General features: G+C 41.8%; 1 protein-coding gene across 1 annotated transcript in view; it reads left to right on the plus strand.

Annotated features, from left to right (window-relative positions):
- Positions 1-291: 291 nt before the first annotated feature.
- ZNF385D (zinc finger protein 385D) overlaps positions 292-23,858 on the plus strand; it is a 437,007-nt gene continuing 413,440 nt past the window's right edge. Inside the window, exon 1 of the mRNA XM_037386780.1 lies at positions 292-427. Coding sequence (XP_037242677.1) covers positions 325-427 — 103 coding nt within the window. The 5' untranslated portion in view covers positions 292-324. The remainder of the gene's footprint in view (positions 428-23,858) is intronic.

Raw genomic sequence — 23,858 nt, forward strand, 5'->3', positions numbered from 1 at the left:
CGGTACGAACGGGGGCCGCCGCCGCCGCTCTGCCCCACCGCGGACCGCGCCGGCGGGCGGACCCTGCCGGGCTGGGGGGGGGGGGTGTGTGCCCCAGCGCCGGCCCGGCGGAGCGGGGCGGGGGGCGCGGGGCGGCGCTGCCCGGGGCTCGGCGCTGCCGCCCGCGCTGATTGACACCGGGCCGGGCGGAGGCGGGCCCACCGGGACCGCGCTGCCCCCGCCCGCCGCCGCCGCCGGGCAGCGGGTCCCGCGCTGCACCGCCGCCCCCGCGCTGTCCCCGCCAGGCTCGGCGCGGCGCTGCGCGGGGCCGCCCCCGCCCGCGGCATGGCCGGCTCGCTGGGCAGGGGCGCGCCGTGCTGGCGGATGCGGAGCGCGGCGGGCGGCAGGAAGGAGAAGCCGCCGGGCGGCAAGCCCCAGCCGCGGCACGGTAAGGGGGCGGCCGCGACGGGGCTCGGCGGCGGCGGGGCGCCCGCCGAGGTGGGACGGGGAGCCCCCAGGTCCGTGCGGGGCACCGCCGAGGCCAACTTGCCCGTGACTTGTCCGGCCCGGCCGGCTGCTTGGGGCAGGGGGCTCCTGTCCGTCCCCCGCCAGCGGTGCGAGGGGGGGAGCGCCCTGCCTCCGGGTGCCGCCGAGCACCTCGCGCCTCTCCGCGGCCGCGCAGCGAGGCGGGGGCGGGGGGATGGTGTTCGCGTGCATTTCGGCATCTCGCTTTGGCAGCGGCGGCTTCGGTCGTGGCAGAGAGCGTTTGCGACCTGGCGAGCGCCAATGAAGCTGGGAAGAGCCCTCGAAATCTCTGTTGGCTTACGTCCCCCTGCGCCCAGCGCCCGGGAAGCGCCGCTAAAAATCCTGCCCGGTGCGTTCTTGTCCCCCCCTTACTTCTTCGGGGAGATAGATGCCCTCCGCCAAGGCTAGGCAGCGCACGAAACGCATCTTCCCAAATCAGGTCCTGACTTGGAAAAGATAACAGGGAATGGTGTTGCGTAAACTGTTGAAAACAAGTGCTCGGGTTCGTGACCCGCCGTGTGCTGAGCGGGGAATGCGGGTACCCAGAGCCAGACCTGCCAGGTACGGTCCCTCCCGGTGTCACTTGGCTGCCACCGCTGTCAGCTCTGAGGAACAAACCCAACAGCTTGTGGATCCGGCCGTGGTGCCCGAGATCTCACCAGAACGTGCTCTGGCTGTGCGTTCCTCGTGGGTTTTAAACCCACTGCTTGGCTGAGTGGGTTTGCAGGAGTGTCTGACCTGAGCCCTCAAGGGTAAAGTTAACAGCTTCAGGTATGTTTGAGTTCTGCTGTTAATTTGTGCTTGTTAGTTGTTGGACACGTTAGTCCTTGAAGTTACTTTGTGCCTTTGTCAGAGCAAATTGGCCAAAGGAGTAATTTGTACCCTTCACTAGTACAGCGCAGCGGTGCGCGCGGCAATCCTGACAGCAGAGATGCTGGGATGGCGGTGAGCCCAGCATCTTGGGTGATGGCATTCTGAAGAAGGTGCTTGCTGTGAAAGTCATACCCCCGAGTGCAGGTCTGAAATGAGAGGAAGCTAGGGAGCTGCTTCTCCCACCGACTGTCACCTGGCAGTTTCTGAGCTAGAGTGCTTTTGCAGCCACGCCTCCTTCCCGATTTTCCTTGTTTGTGCCGTTCTCACAAGGCAAAGAGGCAACAGACTGAGTCTGAGCGAAGGTTTTGTCAGTGGCTGTCAAAACCACTCTAAAATAAGTGACTCTGTAGAAAAGGAAGTGTTACCCCGTTAGAGAATAAAAGTGACTGTTTAAAAATAGTTTAAAATATTTATCCCGTTAATTCTGAGTGTAACGCTGGTAGTGGGGCATAACTCACATAAAAAAGTGTTGGTTATATACCTGATATGCATGGTGTTGCACAGTAGCTAGGCACACAGACCAAAATCCTGGATGCAGCGAAGTCGGTGGGAATGGTGTCACTGACCTGAGAAGAGCCAGAATTGAACTCGCCAACGGTGTGCTGTAAGGTGTCAAGCCAAACTGAAAACCTTTGACTGATACAACTATGCAACTGTGGCAACGTTTATAATACTGCAGTATGCTGCTGTGATTAAAATATTGTCAAAGTAGCTCTATCGTGTGTTAGTTAATTTAGGGAGATATTTTATAACTTGGTTCTAGTTTAGCTTAACGAAAATGTGTGGTATGCTTCAGTCTATCAGAGTTACTTTTTACAAATGTTTTGTAAAGTAAAAGTATTGTGTGAAACTAAATTCTCATTTAAGTAATTGCTGTAACAACACGGAACACTAAATTACACTGCAGCACATACAGTTTGCATGCCAATCGGTTTTCAACTGTACTTCAAGGATAATTGCTCTTCCTGCTCTACTGTCTTTGCAAGGTGCACTGGACTTATTTACCAGGTCATTTGTTATCCTTTAACAGCTCCGATGCAAGGCAAATCCAAAATGAGACCTGACTTGTATGTCCCTGACTTGTGATACAGGGAGATTTTTTATTTTTTTCGGGGGGGGGGGGGGGGGGGGAAGGTGTGGTATTACTTTAGTATGTTTCTTAAATTTTCGAAGTTATAGAAACACACTGTTTTCCAAGAATGAACTCTTACGTAAATTTCTTTTATAGATGGTGTTGACTACTTCATGCAGGAACGGAGAATTTACTTAAAATGTTCAAGCTAAGCATTAGAGGGATTATAAGTAAGATATACCTAGAAGTAAAATTGTGGTATGTGAGCTGCCAGCAATTCTTAACTAGCAAACAGACTTACAGATTTGACTCATTCACATGTGCATGCATGCAGTTGTCACAGTGAAGTGAGATCTATCCCAAAGAGAGCTAGGAGGTACTGAACGTATGAAATACTTTCAATATTGGGAAGTAATGTTGTTCTTTTCTATTTTCTTTCTGCTGCAAAACCGTTTTCATGGGCCACCGGCATGTGTTGGCAGAAAGTGACATAGCTCTATGGATCTTGGTGGCACTGTTACGATTGACACCAGCTGAAGACCAAGCACAGTATTTCTGTGTATGTTTGGATTAAGATACATTCATTCGGACATCAGTTAAGGGTCTAAACTGGCACGGCACATACTGTGTTGTAAACACCTGAGCAAACCTGCCATTTAACCAAGTCAAGTTACAAGTATTTGCCAGCTTTGACATTCTTTTCACCTTCTGTATGAGCAATTATGGAGAGTTCTCTATACTTTTAAAATATTTTAAAACACAAATACAAAATTTGTCCTGTGATCTCTTGGTTTACCCTTCTTGTATCTTGATACCATCTAAATCAATGTAAAGTAGAACTAGCATTTCCACTCAATGTGGTCTAGACAGTACATGAAGTCTTTGTCAAGATTCCAGCAAAAAGTTCAAGATCCTGTTAAGGTGATGAATATTAATGGTCTTGTAAAAAGCCTATTTAATACTGGGTTAGCATTGGCACCATACCTGTAAAATCTCCCAAGAGCTTAAAAGCTTAGATGGATGGCTACAACCAGAAGTCTATTACAGATACTCTCTAAGCAGAAGATGTTGAGTAGCATAATGGAAACCACAGTCTAAAACAAGTAGTATTTTACTGTACTGCTTAAGAAAACTTTTAAATATTTGTATGAAAAAAAACTCCTTCCTTGAGGAGTAGATACAGAAAACTTGTGAGTAGAAGTTGTGAAACAGAAAGATGGTTTAAGTTACTTGACACCACCAAAAATAACTTACAGAGAGAAAGCAGTATTTTACATCCTTTTCCATAGCTATGTGAAAGTTAGTATTAAAACAATTGCCAGGGAAAAATAGCACAAGTAAATAGTGCTGGATATATGCGTAGGAGTGTGGTGTGTGTACACGTAAGTGATATTTTAGACAGAAAACGATTACTTCTTGATTTATTTGATTTTTATTTTTTTTAACTGCTTACAAAATGTGCCAAATTTAGGCTGGGGAGCAGAAGTCCTCTGTGCTTCAGCCAGCCCAAGGAAATCAGTTGGTATTGTGCCAATATGTTGGATCATGCCCGGGTAGGCTGGATAAATAGCTGTGAGCTGTAGCGACACAGACCTCTTCTTCACCTGGACCTGCTAACTAATTTGAGTCTTCACCTGTCTAGAACTGTCACAGAACAAGGCAAAAACTGTTGTCTTAATTTCTGTTAGGTGTTTATTCCCTTTGGGTGTAATGGAGAGGTTATAGCGTGATAAGGACAGAAGTCAGCGTATTGCTCCAGAGAAGTGGACTGCTCTGTGTTGAAGTGATGGAAGAACAGCGAGAGGATAAAAACCTACAAACCTGTCCGTTACTTTCCTCTTGTGATGTATGCACATATGCTAACGACTTCTGGTTGCTACTAGACTGGACTAATTCCACAGTTGACGGTAGAGAAATAAAGTTGTGCTTGAAAGCTTTCCACTTTCAGCTGTTCTCATCTATGCACATTTCTTCTTGAAATATTCAAGAATGTGCTTCAGTATTTTCTGTCAGCTTGTTCCTTTTTTGCTTCTCTGTCTGCTGGAAAGTAATGTTCTTGGTCACATTGAGGCAGTCATAACCAAATCTTCTGTTTTGCTGCAGGCGTAGTTCTCTATACCTCACTTTTTGTATGAGGCTTATTGTAGTATTTATAAAAGGAATGGTGTGAAATTCATATAGGTGTTTATATATATGTGTGTGCTTAAAAGAAAAGAATATAAAATCTCATCTTGAAGCAGGTAAACCTCTCTTCTGTGATCAGCTGGAATAATCTGCGGGTAAATTTTAAATCTGAAAACATTTTTTCTAGCCTGTATGCTCAGAAAGTGTGAACATTGATGTTATTTTTACTTGAATCTACTAACACTTTGATGCCTCAGCCACTTTTGGGGTCTCACTAGTCAGTCAACGTGTGTTTGCCATGTGTGACGCAGACCTCACTGAAGGCGTGACTTTCAAAACAAATGGATGGGGAAAAGGGTTTGATCTGGAGAGCAAGAAGTATCGGTTCACCAAACTTACTTTAACTTGCTTAGCCTTATCCTTGATGCAAGCACCAGCTGATACCTCTTTATTTCTCTTAATCAGACTACATACGTAATAGGTACAACTTGTTAAAGGACTTGTGTAATTTAGGGGTTAAGTTCCATTCTGTGTGTGGTGGTTTGTTGTTTTTTATTGTTTGTTTGATTTTGTTTTACAAATTACTTCACAGTAGTGTTACTGTGCAAAAGCTAATACCCTTCCTGGCTGGACATGTGCACAGTAAAACCAGTAGATACCTGTCACATGTGCCTTCCCCCCCTAGTTCACGGAAGAGGTTGTTTATGGTACCGATAAAATGTAGCATTACAACTTGCATAATTAGAAGTGATCGGAGCTGCAAATCCATGGATTAGTCTAAATTGGAGTTTATAAAGAATGACAGACCCACCATCTAGATCTTAGAAGCAGACTCCAACTACGGGTTTATGATATTCATTTAAACCTAATTTTGGCACAGAAATGCAGTTAAGAAACTAAAGACTTCCCCTCCATTCCATAACTGGATTTATTTTTCTGACCTTTTTCTACAGAAGATTTGGAGGGTTTTAATCAGACAGAGGTCACAAATCAGTTTGCTGGGAAATGTAAGGTGTGCTTAAAAAGGGGAAGAAAGAAAAAAATCACTTTCCTGGTCATTTGGCTCTTGCTGTTTAAAATTGTGAAGCTAGGTGAAATGATTACTCTGACAGAACTATAGAAACGATCTCATTTTAGTACATTCTGAGTATTTTATATTTTGAGTAACCCTGGCTCAGGGGCATTTTATACTCAGATCTGGAAGTTTCCAGTCTTAGTAGTCAGTTTAGTGTCTCTGTCTTTGTCTTTCCATTTAGCCTTGCCATGTTATAACAATGAATCATCTTGTCCATTAACTGAAGTTGGAATGTCTGTTTATGCACTGAATTTGTTTCATCACGTCGCCATAATAACTGATTGGAACCGTGGCAACTCTGACTGCTTTCCCATATGTATTTGGGCTGGACTTCACCCAGTGCTGTTCTGAGCAGCAGAAGGATAAGCCATCCCCAAACCTGGAATATCGTTATTCTCTTAGGATTCAACCTCTCTTTCCCATGAGATTGTAAGGGAGCATTTTCATATTCTGTCTCCGTGTAAATGAAATGGGGTAGAGGTTGTAGTATTTCCAATCATAGGAATTCGCAGCGGAGCTGCAGTACATATACATGGGTAACAGTTAAACCAGGAATGCCATTATTGTAGGTTTGCTTTGATGTGTTCTGTTGTGCTGCTGGATTTTAAATCAGTGCTGATTAAAATATTGAAGCACTAAGTAAAAAGTGAAACAAAACAATAGTGGCATTCTTTGGTTAATTCAATAATGCTAATAGTGATGACAAGTGATGCGGTGCAAATGAAGGGGCCGCGTGGCAGGGACGCTGTGCCAGCCAGTGCAAATTCACACGCCTTGCCACCTGAGTGGGCTTGCAGATAGCACTCCAGTTGCTGTTTAAGCAGAGTGTTTTGCAAATAAATGTCCTTTTGTTAAAAAGGTATTAGACTGGCTGTACCTTGACTCTTTTAATAGCGCTTAGCCTTAACTTACTTTGTGGTAGTATCATTGAAGTAATTTTATTTCCATGGAAAAAACAACTTTGTTGCCTTTGGAAGGTAAACATTGAAGGATCTGCTTAAAAAATAACACTAAAATGTTGTGTAAAACATGTTTTCTTTTCAAGATGGCTTTGTGATCTTGCCTTGTGCGCTGTCAAGTCTAAGAATATTTGTGTCTGCTGTGACCAATTTTTATTAAGAGTGGTTGATGCCACAATCCTGTTGCAAGTATTGAACAGTAGAAATGAGGAGTAGGAATTCGCGGGTAGAACCTTCTCCTGAAGGCAGATTAAAGTAGAACTGTTAGTTTGTGATAACAAACCCAAGAGCCTGTGGAAAGAAGTGAGAAAAAAGACTTGTTATTGTCAATGACTGCATTGAGCTTTGCTGCACAAACTATTCCAGTATTTTGCTCAATACTTACCACTCTGAATCTCTGAAACTACAGAGCTGTCTAAACTGCTGGCATTTGTAGTGAGGGGGAGGAATGGGAGGTTGAGAAGAGTTACTCTTTCTCCAGAAGTTGGATTGAGTAAATTTGTGTAGTATAACTGGGAGTCCTCACCCGTTTCATCTTTTTGGCTGATAGTCACTGTGGTTTCACATGGGAGGTCACGGCTGCTGCTAGACAAGAAGTGGGTGTGAGTAACATTTTTTAGGTGAGTGAGAGGAGGTGCTGTAATGAGAAGCTGTATGCGGAAAGATCAAGGGACCCTTGCGATGCATTCACATCAGCCAGGATGACAAAACAGATGAGGTGCTGTGTTCTGTGCTGGGCAGAATGTCTCCGGGCTTCTGCATAATTCTTAAATATAAGACATCCTGATAATCAGGTCTTGACATCATCAATATATGGCTTATAAAGGTCAAGCCTGAACTAGAAGGAATGGGAACACAGTCTCCAACTCCTGTTTAAACCAGAGGTGTGAATTTTTTGGCTGTCTAGCTATTTGGAATTCCAAGAGATGGTCAGGTCTGCAAGTCCATTTAAAAGCTGGAGGAAACTGGTCTTTAGAACACAATATATGTTTTAGGGAGACACAGTCCTTTGCAGTCTGGATGACGTTGGACTTCTGTAGATGCTCTGTGGCAGGCTGCTCCCAGTCCAGGTATTGATTTCAGTTAACATTGAAGTAGCCTGAGGGGTGGTCAGTTGTTTTTGTTAATGGTGCAGCTGAGTGCAGCCTAAATTGCTTCAAACCTTCAGCCTACCAAGGCAAGTTCTAGCGAAGCAACAGACGACTTATCACTGCTTTTATTCACTGTGCAACAGGAGACTGTCTTGTTACTTTGCGCTGAGAGGTGGTCTGATCAGAATAGGAGTGTATTTTGGTTTATTTGCATGGTAAGTCTTTGTTTTCTTAATGTCCAGGCTGAGAAGCTAGCCCCAGCTCAATTACTTTACTTTGTGGGAGAAGACTATATTACAGACGTAAAGGTGAGGAAAGGATCACCTTGCAGAAACTGTAGTGACTGGAGTGAGAGTCTGATCTTGGAATGACTTGATCTTGCGGGATGTAGCTGCTTGCTGTATGCACCCTATCAGTCGGTGAGCTTATTTTCTACGCTTTTTTGAATCCTTCTGTTTTGCTGCTTGTTCCCAGGGACTGAAGCAGACAAATCATCACACAGAAGTGATGATTAAGTGACACCTGAGAGTTTTTCAGAGTTCTCAGTAGCTCTGAGCAGTTGTTTCATTGCAGCGAGGGTAAATCTGAAGATGCGTCCTGGATCATGGCTAGCTTTTTTTCCCTATCTTATTCCCATAGCATCAAGGATGACAATTTGAGGGTAGATGGAAATTTTTAGCCAATGGCTTGCATTCTGCAAACTGAAACTCTTATTTATTTTACTACTTTCTCACTGTAAGAGCAGGAAAGTTGCAAATGTATTTATTGGTATGGTACAACAATAGTATATGACCTCTTCTTTTAATTTGTTTAAAAAAAAAAAAAAAAAGATTTGATCTATTAAGTTCTGATTATATTCACTATGTTTAGTGGAAACCTGAGTAGTGCATAGGGTAATTCAGGTTGGAAGGGTCCTAAGGGGCATCTCTAGTCCAATCTCTTGCTTTGTGTCAGCTGTGAGACCAGATCAAGTTGCTGTCATCAGTCCGATCTTGAAAATAGCGAAGGAAGGAGAATGCACAAAATCTGGCAAGTGGTTACTTCTTCACAACTCGATATTCAAAATCAAGCTTGAAAACTTTGAAAAAGTGGCAGTTCTGGATAATGCCCCTCTCTGCGTAGAAATCAGGCCAAGAGTAAGTGGTGCTACAATGATTCTACTGATGATCCAAAGTATCATTTGCAAAACATAGTGTAAACTGCCTCATTTTAGAATGGTCCAGAAAAGATACCACGGAAAGCTAATAATTTGCTTGTATGCATGGCACTGCATAAAAACAGTGGTAACTATTCCAAGGCTTGCAAGCCCTTACAGCAACTTTTTGAGTCATACAGAAGAGTGTGTCAGGTGTTTGGCCTTGCAAATACCCGTTGCATAAATCAGAAGTGCAGGTAAGATTTTGTGACAAGAAGGGTCTTGGCAACTTCGGTAATTGAAATATTCCAGCGTAGTTATAGCACAGAGGTCTCAAGGCATTATAGAAAGAGTCTGAATGATAATGCTTTGCTGTTTGTTTTGGTCAGTGGGTTTGGGTTTCTTTTTTTGTTTGTTTGGTTGGGGTTTTTTTGTTTGTTTGTTTTTTTTTACAGGGCTGAGGGCTTCAGTCTTCAGACCACTGTTTTGTTTTGTCTCTTCCTTAACTATGTAACTATTTTTAACTTCCTCAACCGTGCTGAGCTTCTATCTATGTATTGGACTCGCCTTAGAGGTCCAAAGTCAAAATGCATTTCTATTTTTTACTCTCTTCTAGAGTAAGACCACCAATATCTGCGCACCTCTCTGCAGTAGTATTGAAGGGACAGAACTACTGTTGGATCTATTTAAGTGTTGTCTGCCTGGATTCCTGCACCATGCTCTGTAGAAGAGACCATTTCGCTGGGTTCTGTTAGTAGAAAGCTTGTGTGCCTCTTGGCCTTGGACTTGCTGGGTAGTTGCCCACAAATCTGTAGAAGTAAATACAAGGTCAGTGTATTACTATGAATCATCCACTCCTCTAGTCCAAATTAGATTTTTTTTTTGTTTTTTTCAAAAAAGAGAGAGGTATTAAAGTTTTCCATGAACCAAACGTTCTGTGTTTCAGTGAACTCTAACTGCACGTCTTGAACTCTGCAGCCGAGAGCAAGGAAGCTGTAACCAAATTGCAGCCCTGTAGCTACAGTTCTGATGTTTGCTAAACACATTTGTGAACATCAGGAGCCTTTCACAAACTTTCTGGGGTCTATCTCTGGCTTCTTTGGCAAGAAGTCTGCAACCCTGATGGTCCGGTTGGATTTGGACTCCCAGTGCTGTCTGTGTCCCAGCTCTGGGGTGGTGGCATGGCTGTCTGCTCTGAGGCTCCACATGCCACCTTGTAGCAGGGTGGGTGGGTTCTCTGCGTGCCCCCTCTGTCTGGCTTGAGGAATCTTCTGAAGAAGCTGTAGCTCCTTTTCATCTTTATGTCCAGGTATCTTGTGTACAAGCCTACCTGTGAATTTCACTGTTTTTCAACAGTATTCTTGTGAAAGAAATTGTCAGGCAACGCAGCCTGCACACAGCAGTACAGCCTTGCTTGTAGTATGATTTTGTGGAAGAGCACTGTTTTTCTTTCTAAGGAAGCACTTTGTAATTTTTGGTATTAACAGCCATTGTCTTACGTATCCTAATAAATTCAGCTATTTGGTATAATTAATTTGTTAATGCTTCTGCAGCCATGTAATAGGATACATTGGCCACTCTCAAGGCAGTCATGTTAAAACATTGGAGAATCACTTTTCTTGCTTAATAATATTTTATTATGATCTTTCATTGAGTTCTGTGGGTATTAAAGTCTCAGTTTTGAAATTTTTCTCTTGCTTGTGTTGTCCCCAACTGTTGTTGTTAATTTTTATTTTATAAATCTGTTATCTGATTTTATCTTTGTCCCACTGTTGTTTGCAGGTTTTGCTTTTAACAAGTAGATGGGTAAGCACTGGTATCAGTACAAGTCTGATTCAGAAGTCTTTGTTCAGTCGTTTTCCTTGGCCCTTACACTCAATACAACTTCAGGTGTCGAAGTTAGGGGCAAGACATGGTGTAGAAACTAATTCAGTTAATTTAAGTAATTTATTATTTTCCTAACAGGGAAAAATTAAGGACCATATCTGCTAGCAAAGCTGTGAAAATTTGTCGGTGGCTGACTTTGTGATGCAAATGGTCAGATTTCTCCTGTTCATAATCTTTAACGTTTTTCTTGAGAATTAGCACCTGTATTTCAACAGTTGTATTTTAAAATGTGCCTGTGCACAAGAAGGTGTGTATGAAACCAATCCGTGTAGCAGAAGGCATTGCAATGAGCTAATAGCTTTTTCAGGAATCTGTGTTCTCTGCTCATAACTTGAATAACTTGAGCCTTGAATCTGGTGTAACGTGCTGTATGAATTGTGACGTGGAGTACTTTAATTGTCAGAGCAGCACCATGCAGTGCGTGGCTTGTGTTACCACGTTTTGTTGTTTGTATGTTTTTGCTACAGAAGAAATGGCAATCACAGCAGGCACTACGGGGAGCGTGGCTAGGAACTCTGCTGCCATCTGCATTAACGCGGACTGTTCATGTTGTGTGCTTGTTTCCATATGTATAGTTTAGCACTTAGATATGTTACTCCAATGGTTGTAGAGACTAAAACCAGTTATGATCATGAAATTCGATGGCAAACAGTAATTTAAGAAATTAATTTACTTCTTTTAAATGTACATGCTCTGTTGGTGCGGGTTGTTTTTGGTTTTGTTTCTTAAAAAAAAAAGCCGTATTACTTTAGACAGATTTAATGAGATACTGCTGCTCATTCCAAATCTGAACTCGTCAGTTTTGGCTTTGTACATTGTAATCACCTCCACAGCAACCACTGTGATGCCATAAACAGAGGGTTTTACTTCAGGTGAAGAATGTAGGCAGTAAAAACAGAAAAACCCAAAAAGGAAAATGTGGGAGGCTGGGGAAGACAGTAAAAGTGATTATTCTGGATTTCTGTGTAGTGATTTTTATTCCCCTCCCCACCCCCGCCCTTTTTTTTTTTTTTTATCTTTACTGATAGCTGAAAGAATATAAATTCTTTTGAAATGTCAGAGTGGAACTTCTATTTTTTATAATAATTGAAAAAATGTATAAGCAGTGGAGTTTTATTCTGCATAGGATTTCTTTTTCTCTCTTTCCATTCAGTTTTTAAAAATCACTTTAGTAAATCCACTGTGGGGAGGATAGTTTTGCTGCTGTACTTTTCCCAGGATGCTGCAAGAGAAATTGCATTTGCAGTTCACAGAGAATGAAATTAAACTTGCTCTGTCCTGATGATCCACCACTCCTACACCCAGCACGTTTCTGGGAGAGATTCTTGCATGCTGTAGGAGACAGTGCCCTGAATGTGCTTGCACCTGGTCTAGTGGGTGAAGGAATGGGCATTGATTTGGGCCCCCATAGCTCTCAAACTAGAATTAGGCACTGTGCAGAGCGCCTGTGTGTGTCTGCCTGCTCTCTGATGTGTAACTCTCGGAGAGGGAGACTTCAGACATGTCACTTTGCTTACAGAGGTTGAGACTACTTGCTGTTTTGTAATGTTTTTATGCATGCTCAGATCAAAGATTTAGAGAGCATCAGGCAACAGAAAAGATACCTGTTTTCAACTTACATTTTCTCGTGTTTGAGACATAGTTGGGTGCTAAAATGTAAAATCAGTGAAAGTCATTGGCAAATGCAAATCACACTGTGGCAACTGAAAAAGAGTGGACTGTCATTTATTTGTTTGGATGGCAGTGGGAAAAGCAATAAAAACCCTCACACTCCTTTTTCTTCTTGAGTATTAAAATCTCACTCTTTAACCCTTCAACTGTCCGTGCAATAGAGATTATGTACATAAACCTCTAAAATTTCTAAGCTTCTGTATCACTTTTACAGTTGGCTGGTTCTTTCTTTCGGGCTGTGGCCTCTCTAAAACAGCTTCAATTAGATAAATGCTCAGATGACCTTAGAGCTGATGTAACACCTTATGTCTAACAGACCACACAGCAGTAAGTATTTCCTTTTCTTACAGAATAGAAATTGAACGCTTATAGTGCCCACAGAGGAAAAATTCTCCAATAAGAACAGAGAAAGCCCAAGGATCAGCCAGGATCTCCATTTAATATAATGCTGATCCTGTGCTCCACAGCGCCTTAACGTGAGGAGACTCCCACAATACATACCTCAAAAAAGTTAGCACTTTCTGTTTGACAATTCCAGCAGTTTTCATTTACATTTCAAAGCCAGAGGGAGACTGAGGGCACTCACAGCTGTAATTCCAATAGTCCCTCAGTCTGGATGACTGTTTCTGTAAAACTGGCACAGTACGGGCAGTTTTCATTACTTTCATTTGTTCCATCTTCCCAGATGAGCCTTTTAATCTTCTGCTTGCTGATCCCTGGTTTATAATCAGATCTGATAGCAATAGGATGGTGGTAAATATCTTGATGTGAAAGTCTATAACAAGATAGAACTGTTTTTTCTGTCCTTACTCCTCTAGTGAGGTAAAATTTTATTTGTGAAGTGTGAATAACTTGAAGCTGAAAGCTGCCGAGTTTTAGGCCATTTTCAGGTGCACCTGAAAGTCCCGTCCGCCGTCACCACCCCCCCCCGCCAAAAAAAAAAAAGCAAGAAAAAGCTTTCTTTGTGGACTTATTTTTTAATCTTTTGGACTGTAATTTTGTGTCAACTTGATTGATTATTCTGTTTTCCCAGAGGCTGATAACATGCTGATTTCAAGTAAGATCTGAAATAATAGATCTTTGACGTGTGCGTAATCATTGTGATTCCTGAATAAACAGATTCCTGAATGGCTTTAATGCTGCCAATAAAAAAATTACAGTTAAGTGGATGAAAATATGTTTAATAACTGTATTTAGCAAAAGCCTGTTGATGTTGGTTTGTTTTTTTTCCCCCGCTGTTTTGTATATATAGGTTAGCTCCATAACTTCTGCATCTCTTTTTGCTTGCTATCGGAATGGAAAAATCCTTCTGCTTTGCTTTTTAAGGCATCCCCTGCATAATCTTAATGCTCAAGTTTTGTCACAAATTAATATAGTAAGAGTATTCAAAGTATAGAAGGTTAGGGGCATATACAAAGTGAAGTGTCCTCCCAGGTTACGTTAAGCATAACCTGTTTTGTCCAGTAGAAGACTTTTGTCTAAACTGTAAGATTCTACCAGTCATTTTCCATTTTAATAAAGTTTTTTTTATCAAATATTTTTACCGAGTTGTGTCTCCCCTTTACTTTTTATATTCTTATTTATAATTCTGACATTATCCAATTGTAGCCTGTCTGCCACAAATCTTTTTGTCACAAATCTTTCTTTTCCCAATCTTGGGAGGAAAAAGGCTCTAAATACACTACGGGATTTTCTCCCTTTCTCTCATTCTTCTTCCATGATACACTAATTTCCATGTCTCTGCTGTTGAAAAATTCTTCCCACTTCATTTAGTCTCCATAACCTCACTTAAATCTGAGCTTCACTGTCTGAAGTAAGAATTTGGATATAGTTTCCTCTACTGCTTACCCTCTTGCCTTTCCTTTTTAGGATTTGGTGTTCCTGCCACCTGCCTGTTTGAATGTCCATCTGGTACACTGCAGACTCTTCTATTAGATAAAGTTAAATTAACTGCTGCTAAGATACAGTACTGAATTTGATTTTCTTAAATAAATTTATGGGGTTTTCATGTGTGTGAAACTCTTCAGTTCTTTTTCTTCACTATTGTAACAAGAAGCCAATTGTGAGCCCGCTGAGCCCCAAATTCCGGAGCTCCACACACTTACCTATATCATAGCACTGTAAGTTTCGTTTGTTTTCTCTGCTTTCTGTTTGGTTTATCTCAATTACTCCAGGAAGATGAAACATAATAAACTTTCTAGCTATAGCTTTACAGGGGGAACAGAAGAATTCTGAGTAAACCATGCTCCTAACTATGCACATCAAACCCAAACTCAAACCACGAGATGTACAGACAGTGCTAGTGATGATTGTCTCTTTTGGAAATTGCTGTTTTCAGCGATGTGGCTGTGGGAGAATCTTTGTTGTTTTGAGTACGTGGCTTACAGAACTCTGCGCAAATTGCTGATAGAAAGGGAGAATCTGAACGGGGAGGTGCCTGCAGACTGCGCAGTGGGTAGTGGAGGGATGTACTAGTGCTGGTCACTAGCAAATGCTAAAAATCTTTTTTTGTTGAGTCAGTGTTTCTGTTTCATCCACCTGCCTTTTGGGTTCTCATTGGATATGCTATTATAGAACTTTGAGAGAGATATAGAAAAGTTGCATGCAGTAAATGAGCATTCAAATTTCCTTATTAATGCTACTTTTCCCTTTGGCAAGCTTTTCGGCTTCAGAGAGTATATTTCTTCTCCTGCACTTAGAATTAATTTTGTATGGCTTGACAGCCAAGTTATTTGAAGTAGAAGTAAAACACAGCATATGGCACTCACTGAAGGGGAATACTTGGACTCAGCTGGTCCTACCAGCACACAATAGTGTCCAACTGACCATAAGCCAGACGAGAACCTTCTGGTAGGAGGGAATTGCAATGTGTATGGCCAGAGAGAAAGCTGGTGTGGAGTTCAACAAATAGGAATGAGTTGCAAATAATTCAATATTCAGGCAAAAGTGATAACCATCGTTGTTTGTGCCAGCATGAGAATTGACCTTTAATTAGCTTAGAATTATAAATTTTGCAACGTTAGGTGAAAGATGGTAAAGATGGTGTCAACTGAAAGTGAATTGCTTGAGATTTTTGGAGGGATTTTTACTGACAACAATACAATTCCTATAAAAAAATTAATTCTATATAATGTATAATGTATTTATATTTAATATATATATTATAGCAATGTGTAAATGACATATTAATATATAAAAATATGTTGTGGAAAAGAATACTCAGAACTCCATATGACAGTGGACAGAGCATTGCCTGACACTTTCAACTAGTTATAGGTGGTTTTCTGGCGGCGAGTGAGGAGGTGGATTTAATGACTTAAACATAGGGGCGTATAGGCAATCTCTGCACAGTGGCCATTTGCATTTGAGAAATGGGAACAGGTATCCAAGGAATTTGCTAAAGCAAGTTAGTAGGTTTTTGAGTGTGGAGAAAGATGCATATTCTGGGGAAAGTTAGTATCTGGCCAAATCTGCATGCATAGGGCTTGAATGTTGTTGGCACTTTGCAAAATTGCTCATCAATAGCTTCTTGAATAAACAGTTTAATTTTACAAGTGTGGAATGTTTTTCAATGATGAAATACAAAATATTATAGCAGTGATAAGGAGGGCAATAGCAAAGAGTATGATTAAGAAGGAGACAAAAGGGTAGATGTAGGACCGCAAAGCCTAACACAGGTTTCATTTCTAGATAAAGGGCATTCTACAACTGAGCTTGCATGAAGTTGAGTATAGTATATTTAAAAAGAGATGCAGAGAAGATTAAATATTTAACTGGTGAAAGAAAGCAAAGAGGAGTATAATATACGGTGGTCAGCAGTAATGATCATTCCAGTTCAACAGTTGAAAAGGGTATTTAACAAATGTCCTAATCACAGACAGAATAAAACAGCAGAGAGAGGCTGTTTTAATTTTCTCTTAATTGAAGCCAGGAAGCAAGCGAGAATCCTGAACTGAAAGTCTTCTGGTATCTATGCTCCCCCCTATGGAAACTTACCGTTCTCCAAATAGAAATGCGGCGGTTTGTGAGATACGTAATGCATGCAATGGAACTGTTGCATGTTTGTATGTCTGTGCAATTTATGTGATTTGTATTTACCTGAAGGAAAAAAATGAGGGCAGCTTTCTCACATAAAGATCAAATCACTAGACTAGCTATTAGAATAACTACATGAGCTACTTGTTTTAGTAACATCTGTAAGAGGACAGAAAATCTTATAAAGACCTGCATTTTTCAATAAATCAGTTAACACAGAGCAAATAATTAATTAATGGTGACTCTCAGTCCTCATCAAAGGTATAGCAACTGATCAGTCCTGGCTGAAAGAGGGGGCTGTGTGTTCATTTTTTTTTTTTCCCCTCTTTTTTTCTTTTTCCCCTGCAAATCCAGAAATATAGTGCCAACACACAGATAGATAGTAAGTTCTAGACGCAGCCTGTCAGAAGATATCACTAATAAGAACATCTTTGGAGTTAGCCTGGTGTTTGGGATGTTTCAGAGGAAACAGAACCAGGCACTAGGGGAACTCAGATGTTGAAATTGTTGCTAGTAACGCTCTTGTTGCAAGGAAAGAAAAAGTCAGGGAAGAGGCAGTATAATACTATGATGTTGGACAGCAGCAACACTTTGGGGCATGCCAGGCAGCGCTTGTGTCTAAATCAAAGGATTAAAGGGAAGGTAGCACTTGTGGGAAACCAAAGGAAGATCAAAGGAAATCCTAAGGCTGTCAGTGTTCTAAAGTTTTGTGGAAACAGAGCAGTGTTAGCTACACTGGGATACTTCTGGGAACTCCCCAAAACAGGCACTGATGTAAAGACGGCACACAGCGGTGTTTGCAAGCAGGGTCTTTAGAGACACAGGAATCTACAGCACCGTTGTAGGAATTGGTAGCAGAGCTACCCAAGAGCCTGATGGTCAAGGTTAAAATGGCAGATCCCTAGCTGGTAATAGTGTGTGACTACTCACATTACTTGGAAGCTAGACAGTAGTACAGCACAGGGACTGGCCGTGGGTTAGAGGAATGATGCTTTATGGCTTGCAGTAGCCTTTTGCAGCCCGTACCCCTACCATACAACTGGCACCATACAAGGTAATTCATTCTCTATGAATTTATTCATCTATGTCTCAGGCTCTTAGTTCTGCTTTTCCTGGTTCCCTCTCCAAATTTCATTTTCCAGAAAGTCCCAGGCTTCTTAACGCTCTCAGTTGCCATCTGTATGTTCTTAGTCCTCTCTGTCTTCTAAGCCATTCATATCCAATAATCTTTCCCATACTTATGGGCAAACAATGTTTCCCTAGCCCAATTTTCCCAAAAAGCCTTTGGCCATGTTCCCTGAAAAATTCCATCTGGGATAGACATTGAACAATAAAAAATGTCATTGCAATTAAAGTTTGGCAAAGTTCTAAGCAACTGAAAATGGGGTCTTCCTGATAGCAAATGATGACAATGTTAATGTGCAGTGCTCTTGGTTCTCCCTGTAATCACAACTTTTTATGTATATATTGACTAAAAAAAATTTCAGAAGTTTGAAGGAACAAATTATGCCTGGCACTCACACCTCAGAGTAATAGGAGGCATTCAAAAGAAAGGGACTTACGAAGACAGATGAAAATTAAAAATACACTTCTGTCTGACACTATTACCTAATGTTCTTAGATGTGGCAGTCAAGGATACTATGACTAAAGGAACAAACATTATTTTTTGTCTTTATTGTATTGTGTGTTTGATAGTGCTTTGTGGGATTTGCGTAGATCTTGTGCAGTGCTAATTTTTTAAAAAATTAAATTGCCACATTATGTAATTAGAAAAAAGAATGCAGATAAAACACATGAACATGTGTTGAATTTGCTTTTTGACCCTGAGTAAACTTAGCTGCAGAGAAATTCAGCATTGAATTGAAGAAGTAATATTTTATGGTCTTATTTGGACCTCTGTCTTTAACTGAATGAACTAAATTTTCTTAAGACCTTCGCTAAAAAGCAGGGGGATTTCTGAATAGCTTTTTATTTAAGTGGATAAGGTATTTCAATTCCATGCACAGTTGGACTTGATATATGTATATATGTGTGTGTGTGTATATATATATATTACATTTGCCTTTTTATTTCAAACTAATCCAGCCTGCGAGTAGAATAACATTTCTTCTAGAAATAGTTCCTATGTTTAGTGGAAAGTTTGTATCCAGAATAACTCTTCTACTTCAGGCAGTCTTGTTCTCCCAGACTGAGATAACTTTACACCTGAATTAGTTTGTCTGCTGAATTAGTTTTTCTCCTGGTGTCATTCACCATTTCAGTGCTGGTACACAGCCAGTTTGCCCTGCTGCTATTATAATTGATGTAGAAGTTAATGTAACTGGAATCACACAATTTTTAAATAATTGTGCTTTGTTACTTCTGTGTTCACATCTACAGTAGTCCAGGGGTCCTAGACCCTCTTTAAAGTGAGGAAACGTGTCCCGGCAATATGGACACTGAAATGCAAAATTCTTGGCATGTCTGGGAACATGAATGGGAGAAATGCAGAAAAGGTCCAGGGCTGCTTCAAAACAAACAAACAAGCAAGGAGGCAAGCAAAGAGAGTGTCTTGAGAGGACTGTAGGAATACAGGCTGCCTCAGCACCTGTATTTGATGAAGTGCAGGGTTAAAAGCAGGCCAATGTGAGGAATGTACCATGCTCTCGCATTGCCCTGAAACGTCTGTGTTTCAGATGCAGCCAGTCCATAGTGTCCTGAAGGCAGATTGAGGTCAAGTGCCTTCTCCTCCCGTTGCCTGGTGCTAGATGTGCCACTGGAAGGAGCTCAAACATGCCAGTCTCTGGCACTGTTGTAAGGCGTTCCTGTAAAGATGGTGGGGTGGGCAGGCATCCCTAGTCTCCTGGCACAGAGGAGAGTAAGCTTAGAATTTGTTCCTTGTTATTTTTGCCCTGCACTTGCATTAAAAAGTGAAGTTTTCCAGTGATGACTGAAACAGTAGCTTGGGCTGGGATAATTTACATGTTTGGAGCAGGTATGAACAAAACCGAAAATGGGCATCAATGTGAGCTTGGCCAGAACTGTGACCACCCTGGCACTGGAGATCTCTGCCAAAGGCTGAGTGGAGAATAGCTGAAACTGCAGGTGAAGATGCTCTCTTAGGAAGTAAGGTGTCCTGTCTTTCTGCTGGTCTAGCAGGATGAAGTGTTTCATGCCATGGTCAGATATGTGCCAGAGAGAGAACGGGAGTGCATGGTTGGGAAGGAAATGCAGGACTGGCAGCATTCTGCAGACTCGCTGGGGCAGCTTCAGGTGTACAACAACATTAGGCAACAAGTAACTGTCCTGTAGCTGTAAACGGGCAACAGTACTAGGCAGTGTTTATGCCATGTTTTCCTTCCCCTGCCATGGTATCACCTTTTTTCACTCCTTTGCAAGTTAAGCCTCTTGAAGGCATGCCTGAGGGCAATGTGCTGATAGTCTGTGGAGTTACACATTGTATTACTGCTCTACCACCCACTCTTCCAATCCAGAACATGTCAGTTATTGTACAGGGGCTCTGTACAAAAAGGCTTTATGATCACCCAAGTGCTAGTAAGATATCATAGGAATGCCGTCTGATACCAAAAGGGAGGAAGAATACATGCACCATTTATTGATGCTGGTGTGGAGACTTGTACTGAAACAACAGTTTTGTGTAGAGTACCTTAAAAGAGTTAAGGGTAGCATGACCATTATGGAGAAAGGTCGTAAATAGCTGCTGAGGATCTGAGACATCTCTGTAAGGAGTAAAAGAGGGCAGAGAAGATGTGGTTTTGATCTCTGGAGTAAATGCTTTCTTGGCCTTCTGGTGGTAGGTTAGCTGAGGGAAGTAGCTGGAAAAGGCAGGGTTGTGCAAGAAGGGTGTCTGGCAGACAGAGAAATAAATAACTCTTCAGGAGATTGCACTGTTGATGATGAACTTCCCTAGAAAACCAAGCGCCGTGCGCTGCGAGGAGGACAGGATGCCAGGTAGAGACCACTGACCTATCACATCTGTCCTGCAGCACTTTAACACCTAGGAAAGGGAGACTTTACCTTCATGATTTATAACCTATTGACAGTAACATATGGGCAGCGAGAACTTCAGGCATGTTTTGCTACAGATCTATTGCAGTTTTATGGTTGTTGTTTGTATTCAGTTAATAAACAACTTTATTGCGGAAAACATGGTAAAACTATCTCTCTGAAATGCAGCTTCCTCCTAGTGACATCAATACCTAATAACTTGTTTATGTAAAGACAGAGCATTCATTTTCTTACTTACAGTAAGAAATTGTTTTTCCTGCCTCCTACCCTCTAGACTCCAGCTGGGAGCATATGATGCAGCTCTGACCCAGATTCACCTACCATCTGGACTACCTTTTAGAAACAACCTTTTTCATTGTTTGTAGCATCCGTAAAAGCTCTGTAGCTTTGCCCCCCCCCCCCCCCCCAATCCATTAAAGGGGATCTCAGATATAACTGCACATATTACAGCAACACATGGCAGACGTATGACAGAAACAGTTGTTGCTTACAAGCATCCAGGCTTGTCACCTCCAGTTTACTTTCAGTCTTAAAAGTAACTTGTTCTCTTTCATTGGAGTAAGCAGAGCTGGGTTTCCAAACAGCCTGACCTAAATGACCTCACTGCTTTTTTCCTCGATGCTAATACCTGCTATCTAGCCAGGCTGTGAAGTGCTCTGGGGAAGACCAAGACCTCATTTCTCATGTTGGCCTCTGAAGTTGATGCCACAGGCTAATGAATTCTGCTAGTGTTCAAACAAAACTGGAAATCTCAAGCAGGCGGCTGTTGCCTCTGAGATTGGCCATGTGAACTGATGTATTGGAGCAGAACTGCGTATCAATAGGAACTGAAGTGGTGAATTTCCAGATGGCAATGACCACGCTTAGTACAAAGTTAAGAAACAGCTCTCATGTTGACAGAGTAGCACTGAAAATAATTTCAAATGAAGGTGTTTTCCCCAGGAGGTTTCGTTTTAAGATGTGTTACCATAGACGGTCACAGATTTAGAATGTTCATTTGACCAACAAACCTCTTCTAGCTGATCAAGCCTCAAAGTATTGATGACTGTTGAAGTTGGTCTAGGAAAAGTTTTGAAAAATACAATTTTCATTCTTACCTCCCATAGAGTTCCTTGTTGTTCTCATATCCTAGCTCATGAAACACAATGCAACTGCAGAACAGTGAAGAACAGAAACAAATTGCGTTATTGATGGTCAAGACTGGGATGTACATTGGAAAGCTGTGTATAGTAGTCTGCTGATTTTGAAGAAATGTGTTGTTAGAAAAAGCAAAATCTTTTAGAGATATCTGGTATATAACCTGTGTCACTAAATATCTTAACACAAATTACTTCTCTTACACTCCTGTGTTTTTTGCAACGCATCTCTAGGACATATGTATTGATGTAACTTTTTAAGTAAAATCAACCTTCTAAATTTTAAATGAGTATGTGGTAACTGTCTGTCTGCTTTTTAGAAAAAAAAAAGTGCATAGATTTACTGTCACAACTTGTCACAAAATTAGCACATTTGAGTAAAAATTAGATTAATTTTAGAGAAAAATAATATGAAATTGTAACTTGGCATATTTGTGCATTACAGCTGACTTTGTTGGTTATAATCCTTCAGTTAACGACCAAAAGTGATCTGTGGGTCTGATTAAGACCAGTGTGGCTGGATTTTTGAATTCAAGAGCAAATCTTTTCCTTACAGAGTCCATAATGCAAGAATTGTTTGTTATTTAATGCTTTTCTTTTTTCCCAATCCTTCAAGATCCTAAATTAAAAGATAGAGTAATTTCCTTGTGAGAAAACCTGAAAACATAAGAAACCTAATGACACTACACTATTTTAGATTGTTTGACCTATTCGGGAAACTAAGAACTTCAACATTTTGGACTTAATTCTGCCAGTATTTGGCATCTGCAGGGGGTGTGCCAGTTGCTACCAGTAAACGTGAAACACCTATGACCTAGAATGAGGTCATTGAAGAGAAACTAAAGAATTACAGGTTTAGTTCAGTGTAAATTAAAATGTGGTTTGAACCTCCAAGTCAATCCCTGAACATTGGCAATTGCTAGAAATTGCTGTTGTTTCCTTTGCTGTTGTAAATGACTGGATTCACACGTTCATGAAATGGTCTAACTGAGAGGAAAACAAAGTTAGTATCTGAGACCATCTGAAACAAAATAATGTTGTGATTTGTGCCAGATGGGTGCCTGAAGTAATTACAATGTCAGTGCTTCCTAAGTAGGGTAACGGTACAGACCTAATTGTGGTCAGTCTGGAGAAACCTATTTTGATGAACTTTCTTTCAACTCTATTTAGCTCAAACATATGTTGAAATATAACCTAACGGGATGTTACTGCAATCTGTTTGTATTTCCCCAAGCTATTGAATGCACTCCTGCCATGATTAGACCGATGATGGTCTGTACAAGTACTGAGACATAAAGGCTAAAGCTGATTATTTTTCTACTTAGTATGAAGCCTAAAGGAATTATCTCTTGTCACCTTGATATTGCAGTTTGTTTTGAGCAGAACAGTCTTAACTTGGGGGATCTTTCTTGAATTTAAGTTGTTACTGATCAATAGAAACTTCTGTTCGTGGATTTGGGTATTGAGGGGAGAGGGGGGAAAAAAGAAGAATATAAACAGTTAGACAAGTCAACTTCTTTTCCTTCCCCAGGCTCAGCTTAACCCAAACACCTATCCTAACCCCTTCCTAGTCTCGGCTTCGCTTTATTTTCCCTGCAGGTTAGGCTCAGTGTTCCCCAGCTCCTTCGGTGAGGTGAGGTGCGGGAGGTGGGGTCAAGTGCCATCAGGGTATATTTCTTTGTTTTACTGTTTTTCCTGCTATTCTCTTTCTTAATGTCCCTGCTCTAGAGGGGCACCCCCAGATCAAGGTTCCCCTGGGGGTGTCCCTGCCCTGGCGTGGGTTCCCCACAGCCGCAGCCCCTGGGGTCGCGGGTCGCCTGTGGCTGCAGTCTCTCGGGGTGTCCCCGCTCCGGCCTTGCTCTCCCATGGCCTCAGGCCCTCAGCGTGCCTCCGTTTGGCATGGAGCATCTCCTGCGTGTGCCCAGCACCGTGTCTCCCACCTCGCAGCAGCCACTGGCTCCATTAAAGCTGCCTGAGGTTTTTGGGGTGATGGGCTGTTGTTGCTGTTTTCGTAGCCAGCTGGAACCAGCTGTGACTGGCTCGGGGCTGCCTTCAGCACAGGGCACTGCTGCAGACCCCTGCGAACGAAACCCTGCCAATACTCAGCTGTAATGCAGATTTTTCCAGTCTTGTTTTAAAGTTTTACTCTGCAAAACAACAGGGCACAGACAGAGAGACTTGAGCCTGTGGTACTGAGTTTTGTGAGGGTTTGGAGGAAATGGTTAACTTCAAGGAAGGGCAGTTTGATGAATAGCAGATAAAGAAACAAGACTTTGTAAAGAATCAT

This window comes from Falco rusticolus, chromosome 4 (assembly GCF_015220075.1).
Source record: "Falco rusticolus isolate bFalRus1 chromosome 4, bFalRus1.pri, whole genome shotgun sequence".
In the NCBI taxonomy this organism is placed as follows: domain Eukaryota; kingdom Metazoa; phylum Chordata; class Aves; order Falconiformes; family Falconidae; genus Falco; species Falco rusticolus.